This window comes from Cottoperca gobio, chromosome 4, assembly GCF_900634415.1.
Source record: "Cottoperca gobio chromosome 4, fCotGob3.1, whole genome shotgun sequence".
NCBI classification, from domain to species: domain Eukaryota; kingdom Metazoa; phylum Chordata; class Actinopteri; order Perciformes; family Bovichtidae; genus Cottoperca; species Cottoperca gobio.
This window is the reverse complement of record NC_041358.1, coordinates 21,857,880-21,879,874: the sequence shown is the minus strand read 5'-3', so window position 1 is coordinate 21,879,874 and position 21,995 is coordinate 21,857,880. Positions and strand designations below refer to the sequence as shown.

General features: G+C 42.4%; 1 protein-coding gene across 5 annotated transcripts in view; it reads left to right on the top strand.

Moving 5' to 3' along the window:
• ralgps2 (Ral GEF with PH domain and SH3 binding motif 2) overlaps nucleotides 1-21,995 on the top strand; it is a 65,373-nt gene that overhangs the window by 3,404 nt on the left and 39,974 nt on the right. For 4 of the 5 annotated variants that reach the window (XM_029429277.1, XM_029429275.1, XM_029429276.1 and 1 more), the window contains exons 2-5: nucleotides 14,779-14,887; nucleotides 17,469-17,599; nucleotides 17,910-18,017; nucleotides 19,826-19,876. In XM_029429277.1, the coding sequence (XP_029285137.1) occupies nucleotides 17,540-17,599; nucleotides 17,910-18,017; nucleotides 19,826-19,876 (219 nt within the window). In that variant the 5' untranslated portion in view covers nucleotides 14,779-14,887; nucleotides 17,469-17,539. The remainder of the gene's footprint in view (nucleotides 1-14,778; nucleotides 14,888-17,468; nucleotides 17,600-17,909; nucleotides 18,018-19,825; nucleotides 19,877-21,995) is intronic. The other variant, XM_029429274.1, reaches the window with a different exon arrangement.

Genomic DNA, 21,995 nt, shown 5'->3' with positions numbered 1-21,995 from the left:
GTGTGAAATGAAACTCCCCTCTCAGAATCAGCTGTGTGTTTACAAGAGAAAGGGATGAAACATTGTATGGCTTTTGCCATACAATGTTCAATCTCTGGTCTTTCTCAGGTTATGTTTCTCAGCTCTGCCTTGCATCATGTTCACTACACAGTTTCTATGAAATGTTCCTAAATGAGTGTGTCTGTGTAGCAATATATACTGTAGCTTGCAGCTTACTGTTTGACTTCCCTTCTGAGTGAATAAGCAGTCGTTTTGTAGCCTCCTTTGAGTGCTATACATATTCTAGAGGCGTTTTGGTCTGCATCAAGCTTTTTCTCTGTGTGACCTCCAACCAGTGCTGTTGCTCAGTTGCCAGGGTAACTTTATGCATTCAGCACAGATGGAACTGCAAAGTCACATGTCGTCACACTCGTCTCCTGATGCCTCCCCAGCCTTGGCTCTGTCACTACAACTGCAAATACAAAGCTAGTTATCGCTGTTCATTTTCTGCTCTGCTTTTCATGTCGACTCCGCAAAGTCATCCAAGCCTCTCTGTTGGGAGTAATATAAAAGGTCTATGTGCTTGACAAGTTGTTTTGGAACACCGATAAAGATATTGTGTGTACGATTGTGTGTTTGATAAAGACTTTTTATATATGAGGTGTTTCTAATGTTACTGGCAGTTGGGTGAAGTGGGTGTTGTAGATGTGAGCTTGGCTAGCACCTGACTAGCTGACTGTGTGCGTATGTGTGAGAAGGAAGATAAAAGAGAAGGATAATCCATGTCCTGGCTTTCGCTACTCCACGAGAAATGTCAGAGGCAGGCACCACGTCTCACTGCGTATATTGAGCAATGTGCCTATTTTGTTTTACACAGCTTTTGAGGAAGTATTGCAAAACTGCCTCTTCTTATTGTTATGAGTGAATTTGCCATGTGCTTCCTGCTGTGTTGTAATCACAGCTCTTGTTTTGGAGAAGTAGAGTCCACAGAAAGCAGCCGGACACAGACAATGTTAAAGCAGAGACTGTACACAAATGGTCACTCGTGGTTTTAGCTGAATCTCTCTCACACAGACACTCCCTGCTAAAGGCATAGCACAATAGGCTGAGCGGTGGCAGGAGGCCCGCAGCTTTGAGAACATTTTAGCCTGAATTTAACCACCGATGGGAGTGGCTCACACATGAAGGGCTATACAGCGAGTGGACTGCTGTGCAACTTTGTCTCCTTTGCCCCTCGCTCCTCTCAAGTTCCTAGCTTCTTTTTTTGTGTTACTTCACTCTCTGTTTCTTTTTCATGTTGCTTTCTTTTGGTGAGTGGGATCTGATGCTATTTTAGTCCTCTCCTGTCAGCCTTAGATTCATTTTGTGTAAGTATTAAGCAATATCCCTCACAATGCCTTGACATATACTACATGTACCAACACACTAACTCTCTCTTCCTCTGGGGACCTTTTGTAAATAAGTCTCATTTGAGATCACTGGTGATATTACGGTACCTGGCTTTCAGTAGAAAAAAACAAAATCTCTTTAATTTTAAAAGAAATTCTCAAATGCATCAGTATGATTTGTCATAAGGTACACAAGGCGTACATGAATCTTTACCATATAGTGCATTTTATTTAGGTTTGATACCAAGCAGCCCTAACCTGAGGCATGACCTCATCTGTTATTATTGCTCTTTCACTGCGACTGCAAACCTCATTTAGTTGTTGCTTAAAAATAAAAGTGTCTGGCCTTGTCATCCTGTTGATGTTGGTCCTTATTGAAAGGGCTGCTAGAATCTGGATTTGATAAAACACTAGGTACTTGTACTGCATTAATATTTCAATGTCATAACAATTCTGGAGATAGGGTTTGGTACACTAACCAGTTACTCTCACGTTGAAGTTGAAAAACTTTGAGGAAACCCCAGGGCTTCCCGTGCGTGCACGTAGTTGCAGCTCATGTTGAAATACTGGTCTCAAGTTTATCCGAATGAAACCTCCGCCTTGTTATATTCACGAGGCTTTGTCAGTTATAATCTACCAGGTAGGAATGCCAGTACTTGACTTAGAACATTTCCATGTGTCAAATGATAGTAAACTCTGTTGGAGAAATTAGGACCACCAATTACACAATGTTCTACTAAAATGTTCTCAATACTTCTGTTATATGTCAACTTAACTCCCTGCCTGAAATGTACCGCACACTCCCTCTGACATATCCTGAACATATCCTATCAAAGTGGAAAGATGGCTCAGTATTAAGCAGGTTGGTGGTTTGGGGAATGTCTCAACTAACTGGCTTTACTCAAATTCCTGCTTGCCACTGCCTGGATGGTTTTCTTTCATGTCTTTTCACCTGTGTGCATGTGAGTCCTTGTATATTTACGTCCTTTTCTTTATTAAATACATCTATGTAATTTAAGGTCAACATCAGCTCCGCTCACCTGGCTGCTGTGTATTACCAGGGTTGGTGTGTAGTTTGAGGTTGTGAGGTCAGGGGTCAAAGGTGAGTTTAGGGACAGGGTGTAGTAAAAGGGCCCAGCCTTTAAAGCATCCAGAATGTCAGCTATGAGGGTCTCGTTCCATCTGACACTTTGAGGCTGGTCTTTTGCCGACTGTGTCATGTGGCTCTGCATATCTGGAATATTCTCACCAGAGGAAGTGTCATTTGAGGGCCAAATACGGAGTACGAAATACGGTAGCAGTCGGCTTTAAAGGAATATGGCAAGATGAGATGTTTTTAAGAGATTTTATGATTGTAAATAAGGCTACAGTTTATGAGAATTCAAGTCATTAACCTGCACTAAAGTGTTGGGGTTGACAAATTATTTAAGTTGGTTTTATATCGAAAAGGAAAGCCATGGGGTTCCCTCATGGATATAAACGGGGTAGTCAAACTATTAGGAACACCTTTTTTAGTTTTATGCAAATCTATGAACTTGAGTAACCGAGCATATTTCATCATCCATCACACCATGACTCGACCCATGTGTGTGCTCGGTATATGGATGTACTAATGTATACCGAATGAGGACCAGTTGTACATAAACGGCGAGACGACGCACCCTTCCACTTTCCTTGCATATTGTACTAATCCACTAGTCTGTATCAGAGACGAGGCTTTGTGGTCACACAACACAGCCTCATCTATCTGTCTAAACCCTGAGTGTTTTGGCTTGGTAGTCTAACTGAGAGCTGAGCGTTGGCTATGTCATGGAAACTTGTGAACCGGGTCCCGAACTCTGCCAAAGATAATAGATCACATACAGACAAACATTATTCCACCTCTTGTTCCTTCTCTCTTCTCTTAAGCTCTTTCTTCCATTTGCTTTGCAACATTTTGTTTTGCACTCTTTCCTTACCATCAGACAGGCCCGTCTTAGGTACACTGTGGGCTTTTTGGCCATTAAGAACGTAGTGTATAAATACGAAGTCTCCTCCTCCGCACCTGTTCTGTTCTTATCTCTTCTTTTTACCAACCTACACCTCTTTGATGAATGAATGGAGAGGATTCATCATGTCTTAAGAAGATGTGTTTCTCTGTGGCATCTCTCAAAGAATCCATTCAGATTTGTCGGACTGAGACAACCTGTTTCCTGTCTCCTGTCTCTTTTGCCAAGTTTCCCACAGGTTGGGTCTTGACATGCAGAGAGAGACTTGTACTCGCATGCCTACAGTTACACACTTTACATCACCAACTGTCAAAGTGGCTGTTAATCCATTTCATTCACGCCATTTTTGTATTAAATGTAAATTGCATCTGAACTTACATAAGAGTACAAGGAAACTCTTATGCTTATTCCAGACAAGGCAGTTACAGAAGTATCACAGACTGTATTTAACACAATTCAGATTTAATACTAACGTGAAGAAATATGTTTAAATCCTTTAAGGACATTTCAGAATAGTTTGCAATGAAAGTAAAATTGGTGTGTGTATTTCCTCCAAGAGATAAAGCACATTTTAGCTTTAATTTTGTTGTCTTTCATTTTTATATATTATGGCATTATCCAACAATGAAAATGGAGGATTTTGAATCCTCTTTTAATCTTCACACACGTACACAGCACAGCACACACAGTGACATTTACACATTTAACCCCTCAGTGCGTGCAAGAGACTGTCAACTGGCAAAGTGACAAGTACCGGTACCTAGACAGACTTGATGGACAGGCCTGCATTTGATTTGGTTGTGCTTTGTATGTGAATGGATAACCTGAATGTTTATTTGGTTTCCTTTTGTCTCTGTTAGAATCTGACAAAGCTGGGAGGATTTGGGTAGAGAAGAGGGAGGGCGACATTGCCGCTGGAAACAATGTCTTTCCTATTTTTAGTCGATAGATGAATGTTTAGTAGCACATGCATCCTGTCTGTACTTGTCCTTTTTTGAAAGAACAGAGGCTGAACTAGTAGTGTAACCACTCGTGTGTGTGTGTTGTGCGCACAGAGTGTAGCCCCTGGCCATGCTGCTCTGTGGGAGAGTAGGGTCAGAAAAGGTGTGTGAGGGGCTCATTGAGGGAGAGAGGGGATGAGGGGGAGGGGAGCAGTGCAGGCCTTGAAGAAATACAGCTGTTTCTCCAGTCTCAGCTGTTGCTCCTCTTCCATTTGATGCAGGCTCGGTTTCCCCCTCTCTCAAACACACACGCCCTGACTGGAAGAAGCACACAGTGTAACATTGTTCTGTTCTTGTGAGAAAGATGAAATAATCAATCTTTCATGGCTGCTATCAGATGGGAATAGTAAGTACTCACCATATTAGTAAGAGAGGCAGCCATGGACAGATTAGGAAAAATCTGTCTCTCTGTTTTCATCACATTTTTTGTTGTTTCTTTTTTGCTCTTTTTGGCTTTGTCTCAGTTTCTTTCTCACGAGGTTAGATGGGTCCAATTTTATTTTCTTAAAGGATTTGATGACCTTTTCTGCTCTTTCTCCTCTTGTATTTCTCTTGTGTTTTCCCTTAACCCCTCTTTGTGTGGGTGTCATGTTTTATTCCCCCATTTGACCTTTGACCTAGTAAACTGTGCGTGTGTGTGTGGCCGTTTTTCTTGTATGAACTCTGGACAATGTCCGGTGATTCCCTTTTATACATGTAGCACATAACAGGAGATTGTCCGTGTCAGATACGTTCCCACTTACTGGAAATACTCCGTTTGGTTAAAGTGAGGAATTCTCTAATTCTCTATTAACACATGGGCGAAATCAGACATTACACAGACTTTGTTCTGGGGAACTGGCAGGGTAAATTCCGTTTAATGTCCGCTATGAATGATTCAGAGATTTGCATTCTCACACACGGCTCCTCCGGAAAATTATAATTTCAGGGTTGCAGTTCATGTGTGAAAGAGGCTTGTGTGTGTATAGTTCATGTCCCTGTTTCACAAACTTTGCTTGACAGTTTGGATGTGGTTTTGGCTCTTCCTGCTCCGATGCTGAACACAAGTGTTGGAAGTTGACACTTATTTTTCCCATTCTTCCCCTTCTTCCCCTTATTCAATCCTTCCCCTGCTTTTCCCTCTTGGGCAGCGCTCCTTTTGTGTTTTAAGTTGTAATTGGTTGTTTTATCAGGCCCTGGAGACGGGGCAATGCCATGTTAGGGGAAGTCATGCGCGTATGTGTGTATTGTGTGAGCCAGTGTTAGCTGTATGGGAGGCCTGTTATCTCAGTCTTGCTCAGTTAAGCAGGTTCAAAGTGACTTGAGTTCTGGATCAAAACTAATCTCACAATTACATACTTGAAAGTTTAGCTCAACAAGATCAGCGACACAGGGCTATGTTGGCAGCTAAAGTTTCTTACTGAAAACCTGGATGTGTAAACCTTATAATTATACACTTGATATAAGACTAACAATAGCTTGCCTACAGCATGTTTACCTTTTTAAAGACGGCACAGAGTCTGCGTTTTGGTGTGGGCTGGTTAACTGCTCTTTTGGGTCAAGTATCTGAGCAGAGTAGGCCAACATAAAAGAGGACAGAATGACTTGTTGGAGGAGGATGAGCTCATTGTGATGGAGACGGTAGATTTGACCGTTTTATCTGGGGAATGGATAACTTGATGGATTGTACAATGCAGCTGGATGAGAAGCACTCCCTCCGTTTTGTATTCAGTAGAGCTGCTCCCTTACTATCCCTAATCTCATGTTACCTCATGAAGCTAACTCTTAAAGTATTGTATCTCAGTCCAAGTTTGTCTGCAAGAATAACCTTGGAAAGGGCAAGCAATCCTCCCACAAGATGGGAGAACAAATTAATGTTTGTTGCAGAAACATTGAGACAGTTTGACCTTTTTGGCTGATAGGAGCAGGCTTATACAGCTGGCTGGTTTGTCGAATAGTTTGAACCATAGTCGGTTTCCTGTGCCTGGATGTACAGAGTTTGTTCTTTCTAAATAACAAGGTATTGTTGTCCCAGGACTGAAGGACTTTGTGTGTGTGTGTGTGTTTGCTCTTGCATAATTGTATGGTTTGTCAGGTTGCAGCATGTCGTGTCTCTTAAGTCTGTGTCTCACTCAAAAGCCCTGAGGGCCCAACTGGAAATTAGTCCTCGGAAATGCTGCCTGCCTGTCTTTGTGGTACCTTCAATCTGAAGGTGAAACAAACCTATTTTGAGTGACAGAGATGGCGATGGGGATGTCTGTTCAAAGTGTCACTCCCAAATGAAAAGAAACGTTCCCGGTCTTCAACACATTTAACTGAAACGACCATGAGAAGTCGTCTGTCAGAGTCAAAGACGCAGTCACTCATGTTGTCAAATTGCATCGTTAATATTTGCCTGTTTAGCCACATTGGCGGCAGTGTTTTTAGAGTCATCTGTTTTGTGCGGCGTTGACATGAAAAGTCACCGCACGGTCGGGCAAGAACGCAGGCAAATGAGTATTGGAAATGTTTAAATTCTGAATCGATGCGTCTTCTGATCAGCCTTTACAGAGACCACAATTAAACTGAATAACGAATATCAGCTGATAATGATCAGCGACCAATCGTTCGGAGCACCCGATTGATGGATCAGTATGCTATGCAGGTTTTTACACCTGGCCCACTCCTGCATACTCCAATGTGCAGGAGTATGGTCTCTGCTCAGATTTATCTCTTGCTTACACGCATTCACACGCACTTGAAGAGTCTCTTGTCTTGTCCATTACATCATGATGGTTTTCTCTGTACATCCGGCATACAGTGTCACTTATAGCCTGAATTGGTGTTTGCTCTGTCTCCATGAGGAGGTTTTACTGCTGTGGGTTTGACTTGTGCCAGTCCTCAGAGACTCATAGAGGAAGACATAGAGATCGTATCAGTTTCCTCTAAACATTACAGCTCTCACTGACTGCTCTGTTGCCCTGTATTGTTAGCCTGCCCTTTCCTTGTTAATAGTCCGTGCAGGCAATGACCACAGACATCAGTGCTGCTGCCAGCTCCTCACTTCCTCCGTTTCCTCTCTCCCCCTCCTTTCCCTTTTCTCCCCCACTCATCTGCCACCACGCTCGTGTCGCCTAGTCTTCAGCAGTAAAGTTAAACTTGGGCGGGGCTGCCTGCCCGCTCCCATTTGGTCTACAAATCAGGACTGTAGGCCGGTGCACTGCCCACACGTGACGGCCTGCTGCTCTGGGGCCCTGCCACATGCCACTACTCGCAAGCTTGGCACCGTAGCCTCTCTTTGGTTGATTTGATGGATAATCAGATACAGTTATCAAGACCAGTCCGGCCCTTGTATTGGCTCTGGATAATTCAATTTGATTCCCACTTCCAGCTGTAGGCTGGGCGATAGAAGGAAGGTGATCTCTAGGTCCGTTAGAGTACATACCAAGTGTGCTTGTGTCACTGGGGGATGTGCCAGGATAGAGGCTGAAGTGGGGCCTGAACAGCCTGTCTGTACAGCCTGAGCTCTAATTATCAACCCTGAGAGCGGTAGGGATCGAGGGAGAAGGAAAGAACGAGGGTAAGAGAGAGGCAAGTGTATCTAAAAAAAGCCTAATCACACCCCACGGTGCAAGCTGCTGCTACAACACCGATTTAGAACAAGTGGAATTTCACAAACGGGGTATACAGATCTAACTAAACTAGGTTTAGGTATGCGTATGCTTTTGTGTCTACTTAACATGCATCATGGTTTCTGCATGTCTTTGCAGAAAAAGAATGAGCTGATAATGTTCATCCAACTGACAAATTCTTTTTTGTTTGGCCAGAAAATAAAGCTCTCATTATATTTCCAATTAAAAGAATGTGACAGTTTGAACCAGCACGGTTGTTGAAATAAAGGAAACTCAATAAAATGCATAAATTTAATTCCTAAAGAAAATCAGGCAAGCCAAGTGAGGGGGGGGGGGGGGGAAAGGGAGGAAGGTGTTATAAAGAGTCTTTTGAAAAACATAGTGATGAGCAGTGCTTGAATTTGGCCTGCACTCAGTGTTACGTTGTTACTGGCACATCTGATGTTTGCCCCCACGAGTACTTGCACTTCTTATTACGTATTGATGCCTCCGTGTGAATGCCAGTACACACAGTAACCATGACTAAAAACGTAACCAAGCCAAAAATTTTGATGGATTCAGATTGCAAAGAAAAAAAGAAGACTCAGACTTTGAAGAAACTCCATCAACTCGATTGAATTCAACTGCTGCTGCAACTTTCCTTGTTCCTAACTTAAGTTGTTAGCTGAAGTGCAAATTACACTGAAACTACAGTAAGCATTGGCGGTAATGCAGATCCCAATTTCCTTTATGGTCATATGAATTTACACATTTCACAGAAGAATAATCTTCACATGGGCTGCACATTGGTCATACCACAACATGTTATCTAATATGTCCTGCTGCTGGTTGAACTGACGATGAGCCAAGAGGAAAAGAAGAGTCTACCCTGTGTTCACTTTAGTTCATACAAGTAGATTGGATTGTCATTTTAGATACTGAAGGCATTATTAGCTAGACATAAAAAATGATCAACTAGTTATGTTCCTTTTTATAAATAAGGACCATAATAAAATCAAGATGGTATGAACAAATACAAGACTGTGTTGCTGCTGTGATTTTGAGAAACGCTGCACTTTTGAAATGATGTATATCTTTAGGTTCAAAGTAAGATGATTGTGTCCACATTTTCCTGTGCTTCATCTCACACTTTTTAAGACCCACTTGGGTACTCTGTTTTCCCACAAGATGATGCTTATTTCCAGTCACTGACGGGCCTAAATATTCATGAACTGATAGCGTGGTATGTTAGAGGGTAGAGCACTGGCGCTTCATTGTCAGGGTGGTGAGAGTCTGTGTGGTGTCACTGGGTTCATTTCCAATTGATTTTCTTAAAAAATGCTTTTACTGTGATTTTATACGGCCCCATTAAATTGTCTTTGTCTTCTCTTGCATCATGCTGCTGCTATGAAAAGTCAGAAATCTTCTTGTCTGGAAGGATCAGTGTATTTGGAATGTAGAGATATCTTCTCACTTCCTGTTGTGTCTGTTTTCTGTGTTGATGGAGCCTCATTCGCTGCGCAACGGGACACCAGAGTGTGGTGTAAGCTGTGTTGGCAAACCATGTGATGCCTCAAAATAATAAACCTCTTCTGTGTGTGAAAGTTCAAATGATGAAATCCCCCATTCTTGGAAGCACAGTTGGGCAGCCTTGGGCAAAAACAAAAAGTTGAGCAAAATGGAGCACATTGTTTTTTTTTGTTTTTTTTAAATGTACAGTTGTGTTTACATATGTAGTTGCAGTCTTTGTGTTTTTCCCTCCGCCCTTTTTATATAGTTGTACTCATGAAAACTCTTCTTCTCTTACTGGTCCAAACTGCCATGCCTCTGTCACCTTATTGACCTCCATCAAGGATCTGAACATCAGCGGCATGTTAAGTGATGGCTGTGCCCGTTGGTCATGTTCCCGCGATAGCAACACAAGCGCACACAACATTGTTCCTCCGCAGGCAGCGCCACCAACCTGTGCGTGAACAGCAGACCTGCTGAGTAAAAGCAGTGTATATCGAACTGCTGTGACATGCAGCAACACGCTGTGTCCCTGTGTGTATGTGAAGGTTATTGGAGAGTGTGTGTGTGTGTGATCAATCCAGCCCCTCTTAGCTCCAAATCAATAGTGTTCTCCGGGGGGGTGGGGGGGGGGCTTGACTAGAGCCCGGGGAAAGATGGAACCCCGATCCATTACTGAAACACCACTAACTAGCTCTGGTGATTAACAGGCTCTGCAAAACTTCAAACCAAAGTCACAAGTAAGGCTCTTATTTTTGTAATGTTGTTAAGACCGCTTTAGTCTCCCTTTCATATGACAATGCCGCCTACTACAATATAGTGCAAAGATAACTGCTTTGACTCTGACTGCCTACAGCTCCTAATAGTGCAAATGGCCTTGTGTGTACTGTGTTTACTAACGAAAAGAAGAAGAGGGCTCCGCTTAATGTGCTGTCAGACTCCTCACCACTCAGCTCAACACACTGACCTACTTCGGTTCCCTGACTTTGGTGCATCTGCGGCATGCTTTACAAATGCATCAAGCTCTGCCGCTGCTAGGCAAAGCATACAGCATGTGTCTGTACAGTGCATGCATTATACAGACGGTGACAGATGAGAGGTACTGTACATTTAAAGTGGCCGACCCTTAAGATTTCAGTCCTGGTTGATTTGGCGACACCCTATTTACTGGTGGTAACGGCTAATGCATTTTATTACTACAGGTCTCAGAATACTGGAGGCAGCAAAACAAACTTGTCGTTTTTTTAATACAGCAATCGGGCAATAATTGGTCTTTTCCCATCATTCTGTGAGCAACCACGATCTGCTGCATACAGCATGAGTCTCTTCATCTAACGGCTCACTGTGGCTTCTCCTTATTGTTCCATTACTCCCTGCAATATTTCAAACTGATCCCCTCTCAAAAAATGCCAAAAAACGACCTTTGTCTTGTTTTTGTTTTCTGTGTCGAGCTTACTGACCAACACATTGCATTTCCTGTGACTACTTCCTAATAAAAGTCAACTCGAGTTTCACCAGTTCAATGCTTTTATGTGAATCTGCAGCAGTAGGAAATGTTCAATTTGCATTAGCAGAAACTCAAGACAGCATTTTTTTTGTCTGTGAATGTCACCAAAGACGTTTGTAATGCAAATATATAAATATTGTAATACTTTAATCTCCTTTCAATATCCGTTCTCTGTTTATAATTATGAGGTCTATGTGTCTTGCTGTGAGCATATGAGGAGATGGATATTTGTGGTGCTCTCACATACAGTGGGGGCAGATTGAGAAGGGAGGCTCGCAGTGCTGCTAAGTTTCAAAGATAGGCCTACGGTGCTACAGACGGTGACCGCGGCAGAGTTGTCATAGCTGTTGAATTACACACATCTCACATGTTTGATCTTGTGTCCCTTTCCCTGAACACACTTAGGTTCCGTTCTGTAAAGGAACACAAAAGCATGGTCCCCCCCCCTCACACACACACACGCTCATCCGTGTTGGTGTGTGCCTATGGGGTAGCTTGTGCCTCGTGTTGAGACCGAGCTGGAGGAGTTCGTAAACATGTAAACGCATAAAAAAGTAAATAAGGCTTGGAGCAGTTTGTTGCTTTGAATGCCAGATTCTTAGTGTTTCCACGATATAAGGCCATCTGTGAAGCACTGCCACAGATTTGTCATGGCTTCCACAGAATAATAAATGATGAACATTTTATTATACATCTTTCATCAATCGCTTTGCCAAGAGGGGAAAAACAGCTGCGGTCACATAAGTTGGTCATGAGAATGCTAATGGTGAAAGTTTCAGTGTATTACCAAACAGAAGCTCATGTTGTTCCCCATCAGGATTTAACCAATATTCCAGGAAGTTATTATTGACAAAATATTTGCTATGCTTCCTGATAATTTACATATCCAAGATAGTATTTAACTGTGTTTAGCCTGTCCCTATTTTCTTTTGGTACTGTAAGTCTACAACTAACGCTTATTTTCATAATCAATTAATCTGCTGAATATTTTCAATATTTATATTCTTGATTAATCAATTATAGCCCATCATACTGTCTTTGAGGTGGTCTTTAAATGTCTTGTTTTGTCAGACCAAAAGACTAAAGCCCAACAAGATTGAATTACCTAATCTATTAATGCAAGATAAAACCCAACACATATTCTTATTTAGGAAGCTGGAGCTATTAAATGTCATTTTTGTCCAAAAATGACATATTAAACAACATCACATGACAAATAAAAGCAGCAAATCACGAATGAGAAGTTGGAATAAGAAAATGTTTGGATTTTTTTCTTGAAAATCACATGGTTTATCGATTATCAAAATAGTTGCCGATTAATTGTCTGCCCAGACTAATTGATTATTGACCTTTTGTTCGTAATTCGTAGTATTGTGCCCTCCGCTGCTACAAACACTGTCATACTGTGTGCAGTGTATACTCTGATTTGTTTACCACCTGTAAAATGAGGCTGAGGGGAAAAGGGAAAAGGACAAGACGAGCACAGAGGGGACAGAGGACATGTCCAATGGCGGTGCTGGAGACCTGTTTTCAGGGCCACTGGAGGCAGGAATGTAAAGAATCAGTGCAGGATGTGGAATGTGTTGTCACATTCACAAATACGCCGACATGTGAGTGACGACACACAACAACACTTGCTAATACCCATTGTGCCCTCCAGTAACAGGCTGCCCAGTGCCTTTACCTGCAGTATGCATGTTAATGTCAAAAAGCAGTCTGAGAACACGAAGAGAGAGGGAGAGCAAGCCGAATCGGAGAGGTCTGACTCAACCGCACCTGCTCTGTGCAGTGTAATGAGTCACATGCAGTTAAACAGCGACACATCCTCTGCTACAAGCTCCAATTTGAACCCTTTCTGTCACTCTGCCTCTGTTATGCTCTGCTTCTTTCTCTAATTCCTGTCATATCCTCCTGAAGTCTTATCCCGATGATGCCGAAACATCGTCAGCTCCTCCAAACACGCACGCCTACACCTTATCACTACTCGCTGATGTTATTCCTTCAGCTGGGCATATAAACATTCCCTTGAACCTCAATAAGCGAAGCGTGAGGACTCAACCACGTGGAATTATGTCACCAAACACAACACATGTCAGCTCAGCTCACTGTCAGAGTTGCATGGATGCTGCCAAGAGTAGAAAAGGGGGGGGGGGGGGGCTCTTACATCAGGAACTTTGGCTATTGAGGATTGGATAGGTAGGGCAGTGACTCAGAAGGAGGGGGTGCTGTCTCTCTTTTTGTTTTTCAAGTAGCATAGCTGGAGGTGTGGGTGTTGTAAGGAGCTGGGAAGTTAAGAGATGTAAACTGGTACAGGATGGTTTTGGAGAGTGCACGCTGAAAGCAGACGAGCAGAAACCGTCTGTTGCCACGGGGTGTTTGCACGGCTCAGAGACGACAGAGCAACACTTTTGTTAGGTGACAATGACACCCAGACTATAGACGTGAGCTCTTTGTACATATGTTATTTTCCATATCCCTAGGACAAAACATGTGTTGCTCGTGAGGGCTGTTATCAAAGCTCTGGGGTGGTGTTTACTCGGTAAGATGTGATCTTTGAAAGAATGCATAGGCTTATGTCAGCCAGGGTTTAAAGTGTACCTTGGAGAGTGGACAACCTAATCCACTGTTTGTTCTGCGTGTGAGCTTTGTACCCCTACCCAGCATGATGACAACCTGGAGAGGATGACAAGATCTTAGTCCTTACCTGATGGCTAAAGGCCAACCGCTGTCTGCCAACGTGCTGCATTTGTCTTCAGCCAGCCAGAGTCCCACACAGTCCAACACACAGACTTTAATCTCTTAGAGAAGTGAGACACCTACTGGCTACTGTGAGTCTTGTCCTGTAAAAGGTCTGGAGGCAGAGAGCATGATGGGATTTAAACTTCATTGGCTTGTAGAGTTGCACCTGTTCTTGTTGATGATGCCAGTGAAGTTTTTCCAAATGGACTCAGAATTTGCTTAAAGCCAAAGTTTGGAGTTTACAGGATTCAGATGTAGTTAATGTTAGACTTGCATAGAGCTGAAACAACTAATCGATTTTAACGGATTAGTCAATCGGCAGAATATAAATTGGCTACTATTTTGCTAATGGATAAATTGAGTAATAAAAAATGCCCTGGGGAAGATTTGCTGGTTGCTTTGTCTGATGTGATAGTAAACTTCCCTGGGTTTCAGACCATTAGTTGTACAAAACAAGCAATTTGAAGACATCCTTAAGGATTTCATAATATTTTGACATTTTATAGCCCAAATGATTATCAGATTAATACGGAAATGACTGTCAGATTATTCAACAATGAAAGTAATTGTGAGCTGCAGCCCTGGACTCGTGTCTTTGTGTGCTCCCTGCTTAGTTGATGCAGGTGTTGCAGTGGTCATTTAAAATTCAAGTGTTTTAAAAAATACTCTTTGAAATGTAATTATTGTGTTTGGATTCAGGTGAGCAATAAGGCCAAGTAATCATGAATTATTAAGTAATATATTAATATCATACCACAACCAGCTTTTGGGATTGCAGCTGAGATGCACTTGTGCTCTAATGTTCATATCTGTGAAGGAAGGTTTACTGACTAAATGTGTAGAGTCATTACTTCTGTCAAACTACCACAACAGATTTTTCTGAAGTTCATAGTTGCTAACACCGATAGTTGGATCAGCACCTACGGTTCTTGTCGATGTTAAGAACTAACAAAATCAGATCAGCTATTTGGAGTTTTGGCAATGTTCATTTTGTGTGTGTGTGGTGTGTGTGTGTGTGTGTGTGCGCGCCTCGTGTTCAGAAGACTCATTCTGCCTTCGTCTCTGTCTCTCTCCGTTGTTCTCTTCACTTTCACACAGAGAGCAGGAGCCAGCCTCAGAGAAACACAGGACTCAATAGACAAAAGCAGCAATACAGAACAACAGGCTAACCTCACCTCCAACACTATGCGCATCTGACACACAACTGGTAAGTACGGCCTTGTCTTTGCAAGGACAGCTTGTTTTGTGGTGTCAGCACAGGCGTGTGTGTGTGTGCCTGCAGCATTGTATACATAACTGTATTAATCATCTTAGAATATGATTGCAGTCGTACGCATCACAGTGAGGAACAAATATGACTCTACATTACATTTCATAGGTCATTTAGCAGACGCTCTTATCCAGAGCGACTTACATTGTACTAAGTACAGGGACAGTCTCCCTGGAGCAACTCAGGGTTAAGTACCTTGCTCAGGGGTACAATGGTGGCAGCCATTGTATTGAACTCCCGACCTTCTAGTGTTTTGTTCGGAAGACGTACCACTAGACCACTAGGCCATCACCACCCTACACTACACCACTCTACATTGCTTATACCGCCGTTACGGTGGTTCTGTTTGTTTGCTAGCAAGATTATGGAAAAACCTCTGGCCCTATTTCCATGAAACTTGTTGGAAGGATGAAGCATGGGCCAAGGAATAAACCATTACATTTTTGGAGCACATCCAAAGCACAGGGCGGATACACGCATTAATTTTCCCTCACTGTATGGAAGCGGCGTTGTGCTCTCCGTGTGCTCTTCTATTTGTTTAAAGCCCCAGTTCACACATGCACTGCAACCCTGACATTATCTAGACTATACAGGTGCCACCCGCTCGCCTTAATCAAAAAGAGTATTTCCAGTAAGTGCCACTCTCCTTTTGTGTGCTCCGTGTGTGAAAGGGAAACTGATTCTCCAGACATTACCTGCAAGTTCACATGAGAAATCGGCTTTAGATACCCAGGAGTGTAGGTGGAGTCGAACAAACTCCCAACTTTGGCAGTAAAGTTTAGTTGTTGATGATGTGTTCAGTTGGAAATGTGGAGTGTTTATTTTTGAAGGCTAGTTATGTTAGACACTTGCAAGTCTTATAGTACAGTTCACATTTATCACAGCATTAACTGCCGTAACAAAAAACCCCGCTGTGCGTACGTTTGTGGTAACTAGATAACACTTTCAAGTGATATTCTATATCACAGTCCAGGGACACCTCAGTCAAAACGACAAGACACACACACACACACACACACACACACACACACACACACACACACACACACATTAGACCAGGATGTACGGTAATTACAGTTGAGTGACAGATGGACTCAGACTTGTAAATACTGACTGGCTATTGCTTCCTGTGTAGTTATGCACTGCTGTCAAACAATAGGAGGGAAGTTGACATGATGTAGTGGTGTTTGCTCTTGGCTTAGCAGAATGCAACTGGGGAAGGCAGCTAATGGCTCTTAAAGCACAGGCCATTTTAGTCTGAGCCTAGGGGCCAGCCAGAAAGACAGACCTAGACACGCACGCACACACACACACACACACACACACACACACACACGCCCTGCATTGTCAAGTACATAAGGGATGGCTTTGTATTCTAAGCAGCTTCTTATTTTTTCATTACTGTCTCTTTATGCAAAGAATAGTCTCTCTGAGGTGTTTTCAGTCATGGACAAAGAAGAATATTAAAGTCATCCATGACTGCTACTCTTTTAGTTATGAGGAAAAAATTAAAATGGAACAACAATGAAAATGCATTTTGCGCAACATTTAGTCATCGATGTTCATGCTGAAACTACTTAATGATTATCTGATTCACAGAAAAGAAATGGCAACAATTTTGAGAATTGATTTAATCATTTAAGTCATTTATCAAGTAAAACCAAGCTTTGGCTGTTTTGTGTTTTGACATTTGGTAAAAGAAAATAAGGCATTTTTAGACTTTGGGCTCGTGTTGTGTGTTTGTCATTCACATTCATATACCTGCTTGAATTCATTGTATGATAATGACATGCATAGTATGAGTGCTCATATACTCGGCATTAGCTAATCCACTTTGGTACTCAAGTTTTGGGAAGAGGAACATAACACTAACTAACCAAGACATTGGAAATAAACTTGGATTTTCCTGACAATTATGTCTATTCCAGCTGCCTCTGAAAATCTGATAGGCTGTTGAAATCTAGTGTGACTGCTGTTGAATTTCAGGATGCACATATTCTGCTCTGGTAGCCAGTCAACCAAAGATAAAGAAATCTTTCCTGTGTTTAGTTAAGTCCGGTCTGTAGAGTCATTTGAGTGGCAGCAGGTCATGCTCGAGTGTCTGGTGTAAGCTGTTTAGTGTTGTGGCTCCAACTGACAGCTGCTTTCTCCAAACCCCTTTCACAGAAGATCTCTTCCTAATGCTCAGCCTAAGCTCCCTCTGTCCTGTCCTCTCTCGTGTGTGAGAAGTGACAGGCTGTGAAAGTGTACGTCCATATGGCATTCACAGTCCCTGCTGGGACAACCGCTGACAACCACTTTCACCGCCATCTCAAGTTCAGTCGTAACTCATTTTCTGAGGTTCAATTCAAGTCAGTCTTTAACTTTGTTGCCTATAATAAGAATACTCCTATTTCAACCAGCAGGTGGTGCTGCCGCTTCAAAGCTGAGCGATTTGACCGCTTGTGTTTGCAGGTGATAAGTGTCGAGATGTGGTGTGAATTGTACTCACTGTGCTATTATTTGTGTGTGTTTCCAGAGGGCCGGGCGGGCTTTACTGCAGCTGAGGATGATGAATGGTCTCGTGCGCTAGAGCTAGATGGTGTGGGAATGATGGACCTCCCTAATGGCCAGTCAATCATCACCACCACCGCTGCATCACTCTCTGAGGTGAGGCCACGCCCACTCACCACACCTCCTCCTACTCTTTTCAAAAACCACCTTGTGCATGCTTCTCCTAACACTTAAAGTCGAGTGTGTCATTATTAGGTGACGAGATGTAGTCATGTGGGGTTTTTTTCTGATTGAAATATTAAGTCAACACATTTCTCAGTGATTTTCAGCGGTGCTACGACACCATGTTGGTTATTTAACCCTCTCCAACCGTGCATACCTCACCTCTTCTACTTGATAACCTTGTTCTTTACAGCACAGCCATCATTCCTTTTACATTACATGTGTGTGTGTGTGTGTTTTCTAGAAGAGCAGCAGCTCAGAGTCTCTCAGTGATAAGGGTTCCTCGGACCTGAAGAAGAGTTTTGATGCTGTTGTGTTCGATGTGCTGAAGGTCACCCCCGAAGAATATGCAGTAAGTGAAGTTTAAGTGTGTCCGTCTGTCTGTCCTGGTCTGGTTATTAAAAATGTTTAAAGGAGTGTTTTGAAAACGAAATGTTGAGTAAGCACAAAAGTGATGTGCTGAGTTGAGACAGGAGGAGATGGGATGATAGAGGAGGAAATGGGGTCAGAGTTTGGATCATTAATAATTGATTATGTCTGGGCAGTGCCGAGCAGGCACTAATGACTGCACACACTTTCGATGGCAACTACGAACAAACAGAAGTCACATTTCTGTTGAACTAACGTGACCTTGTTGTGAGGAATAAAGTCGCTCAGGATGTCCCATGAAAAACGTAATAATAAGCATGTTCCAGCTCATGTCTCTAATCTTGTATCAATGTTTTGATTTGATTCCTTTGGTTTGCACAATTCAACCACAAGAGGGCACTCTTCACTCACTTCACTCACTCCATGCTATGTCAAGGCATTTAAAGGTGCAATCAGTAGACCACTGTCACACACACCTGCTGGAGAAGACATAGCCTCTCTTCAAAAGTACTGTTTTCATTGTTGAACTATTACAGATGTGCTCAAATGTACCCTTACAGGTCATTGAAATAATGCTTCATTCCTCCTGAAAAGTGATTCAATTAAAGGCTATATTTTGCAAGTATACTTGCATGCCTTTGGTAATTATTGCTTATTCTACAAAGATATTCTAAAATGGCCCGGACATGTTTGTTGGTACCCCTTAGAAAAGATAACAAATACTTGGATTATAATGGTATTTCAAACCAATTTGTTTCTTTAATTAGTACCACACATGGCTATCTTGCCATTCAGTTTATTTAAATTGAGAAAATAAGTCACAATGCTGTTTGGAATCACTGTGTGCGCCACACTGAACATGGACCAGAGAAAGCAAAGGGGAGAGTTCCAGTATCTATGAAACTGCAGCCAATCTCCCGGGGTGCGGTTGCAAGAGGAAAATGGACCCCAGATTGAACAGAAGGATAGTGCGAATGGTAGAAAAAAACAAAGACATGCAAGCTGAACTCCAAGGTCAACGTACGTCATTTTCTGATCTCACCATCTGGGGCTTTTTGAACGACCATGGAAGAAGACCCAGGAGGACTCCACTTTGGAAAGAAAAACATAAAATAATCAATCCTTCTGGGAGAATGTCTTTTTATGTGAATTAAGCTTCCAAAGAAAAGAACTCCATACCTACAGTGAAGGATGCTCTGTTATGTTTTGGAGGTGCTTTGCTACGCCCGGCACAGGGTGCCTTGAATCTGTGCAGGGCTCAATGAAATCTCAGGACTATCAAGGCGTTCTGCAGCTATAAGCAAGAATAGATAAGAAGAAAACATTGGACTATGAAGTGGCTGTTTTATGAGTCCTGATCTGAATCCTATTGAACATCTATGGAAAGAGCTGAAACGTGTAGTCTGGAGAAGGCACCCATCAGACCTGAGACAGCTGGGGCCATACTACCGTACCTGTTAACAGGAGCACTAGTCTCATTAAGAGCCTCTAAAGGTCATGCAACAAAATATTGGGTTAAGGGTCTCATCTTTTTTTTAAATTATTAATAAACAATGGTGGATGCCGATCACATTTATTTATCACACACAAGTTATTTCAGAGAAAATGGTGCATTCTTCGTTTTTGTGGAGGAGTTCCAACCAATTTGAACATAAGTAACCTTTGACAATTTATTTTTCCAGTACACAATAATGCAGCTCTTGTGGTATTTGGGAAATATGAAAACATTTAGTCCTTTTGGTCTTAATCTGAACATGGCAAATCTAACAATTTGTGTTTTGTCTCCACCAGGGCCAGATTACACTCATGGATAATCCTGTGTTCAAAGCCATCCAGCCAGAGGTGAGAGAGGTGTTGACCGCTTTAGTTTTGACAGCTAGCGTGAGACATAAACACCTTGTTTTTAATTTTGAGGTTGAGGTGTGACATGTCTGAAATTGTATGTGTCTGAAACACATTTCCTCACATCACAAATTACAACACCCACAAAACATATGTTGATTAGTCAATAACAGATAGGTACAGTTGATCATTTACATAATTGTACATGTATGTATATTTAATACTGTACTCCCTCCATCTGCTTTCTTTCTCCCTCTGTTCCTCTCTTTCTCTTTTATCTCTTGCAAAAATGTCTATGTGGGTGATCTCCCTGTAATAGTTATGCAGAAAAAGGGGCATCTTCTTGCACACCTTGTCTTTTGCCTCATTGAGATCCAGTGTGATCTCCTGCTTCTTCTCTTTTGGATTGTTAGGCCCTTCCTGACAGCCGTCATGGATAACCTGTGTTTAAGGTTGGCCACTGCGGGCTTATGAAAACAGCACACAGACCACATCCCAGTGTGGTGTGGTACAGTGTGACTCCTGCTATTGCATATGTGCAACACTTGCTAACAGCACTGACACACACACACACACACGCATACCTCTGACATGATATTATTCCCAGACCTGCACTTTGATTTCATTTAGATAACAGTGTAATTGTATGTCGTGACCTTTTTGGATTCTTGTAAATAGTTTGTTGTGTCTGAGTCATGGAAAAGACTAAAGATTAAAGTCCCTGAGCAGCACTCGTCAGGGCTCGTCTTTGGGGTATTGCTTTTTCTTTGCTCAAAAGGAAGTCATTGACGTCGTTTGGAGTGCACAGGGCCAAGTTCACACAGAGGCGACTGAAGGGTTTATAAATGCAAGCATGCTCCTGTGCTCGCTCTGGTTTGACTGACCGACCGCCTGAGAGGGTTTTATAGGCCTAATGAAAATGTGTCCGTGCATTTCAGTCCGATGTAGCAATTTGGAAAATAAGGGGGAAGGTTTAAAGGGTCAGGTGCATGGGGACGGGGTTTACTTATTGCTTTAAGATGGTGAGATCTTTTGGATGTGTAGTGGGATGTGCTGGGGGTGGGTGAGTAGGAGAGGGCATTTTGCAGTCACTGGCCTGATTGAGGGGCAGGGCTGACAAGGAGATGAAGGCTGCAGTCTGGAGGGAGACGAGGAGCAGAGTGTACAGTATGCAGAGTGACCCAGCAGCCTCCTGGCAGGGACAGAGTGGACTGGAGAGGCTTTTCCTGCTCTCACGGTGCTTTTGTCTCAAAGCACTCTCTGAAAAAAAGCTACGCAGCTATGACTAAAGTAAAACTCGCCTAGAGTTTCCACTGCTGTCAGTCTCCTCGTCCTCCTCACAGACGCATAATGGGAAATGCAGGTGTGTGTGTGTGTGTGTGCACGCCTGCTGTTTCACTCTGATCACTGCCTGAATAGGAACATTTTAAATAACTTGAATACGTGAGTTGTGCAATAATAATGTTTTTACAGCCCATTCTTTACTTTAATGCTCTGTTACGAGACTGAAATCTACAGCTGAAGTAGTGCTTGCTAGTAGATTGGACACAGTATTGGACATAAATTAAAAGACATTAATTTAGAACAAAGTAGTTTCATTTTTGAGTGTTTTAAAAAGAGTAATAGTTTCCATGATGTGATGTGTTGTTCTCCTCATTTGTTCAAATGGTTCAGGGAGGGAGTCGACTTTCGATTTGGATATGATATCTTCAGTTTCATGCATTACTAAGCTTTGACAAGTCCAGATGTTCTTCACAAGGTTTCAAGTTGACATATTTTGACTTTTTGAATAAAAACAAACAATAGACCAATCATAATTTCCACCGGGTTTGTTCCAAGTGTTCCTGCTCTGTGATCGCACGGATTACAAATGTTTTTACTGAGTGCTCTATGAATGCCCTTACGACAGAGTTCCTGCCGATAAACTAAGCTTGCTCTTAAGTCTTACTACTGCATAGTGGAAATGTTACACGTATCTAATGTTACCGTTCAAATAGTCAGTACAGTTATTATAGCAATTACCACAATAAACATGCACTAGCTATGACATGGCCTGTTGGTGTCTGTGTTTAAGATTGTGCTTATTCCCTTCTCCATAAACGCATCATGACTGTGTAGA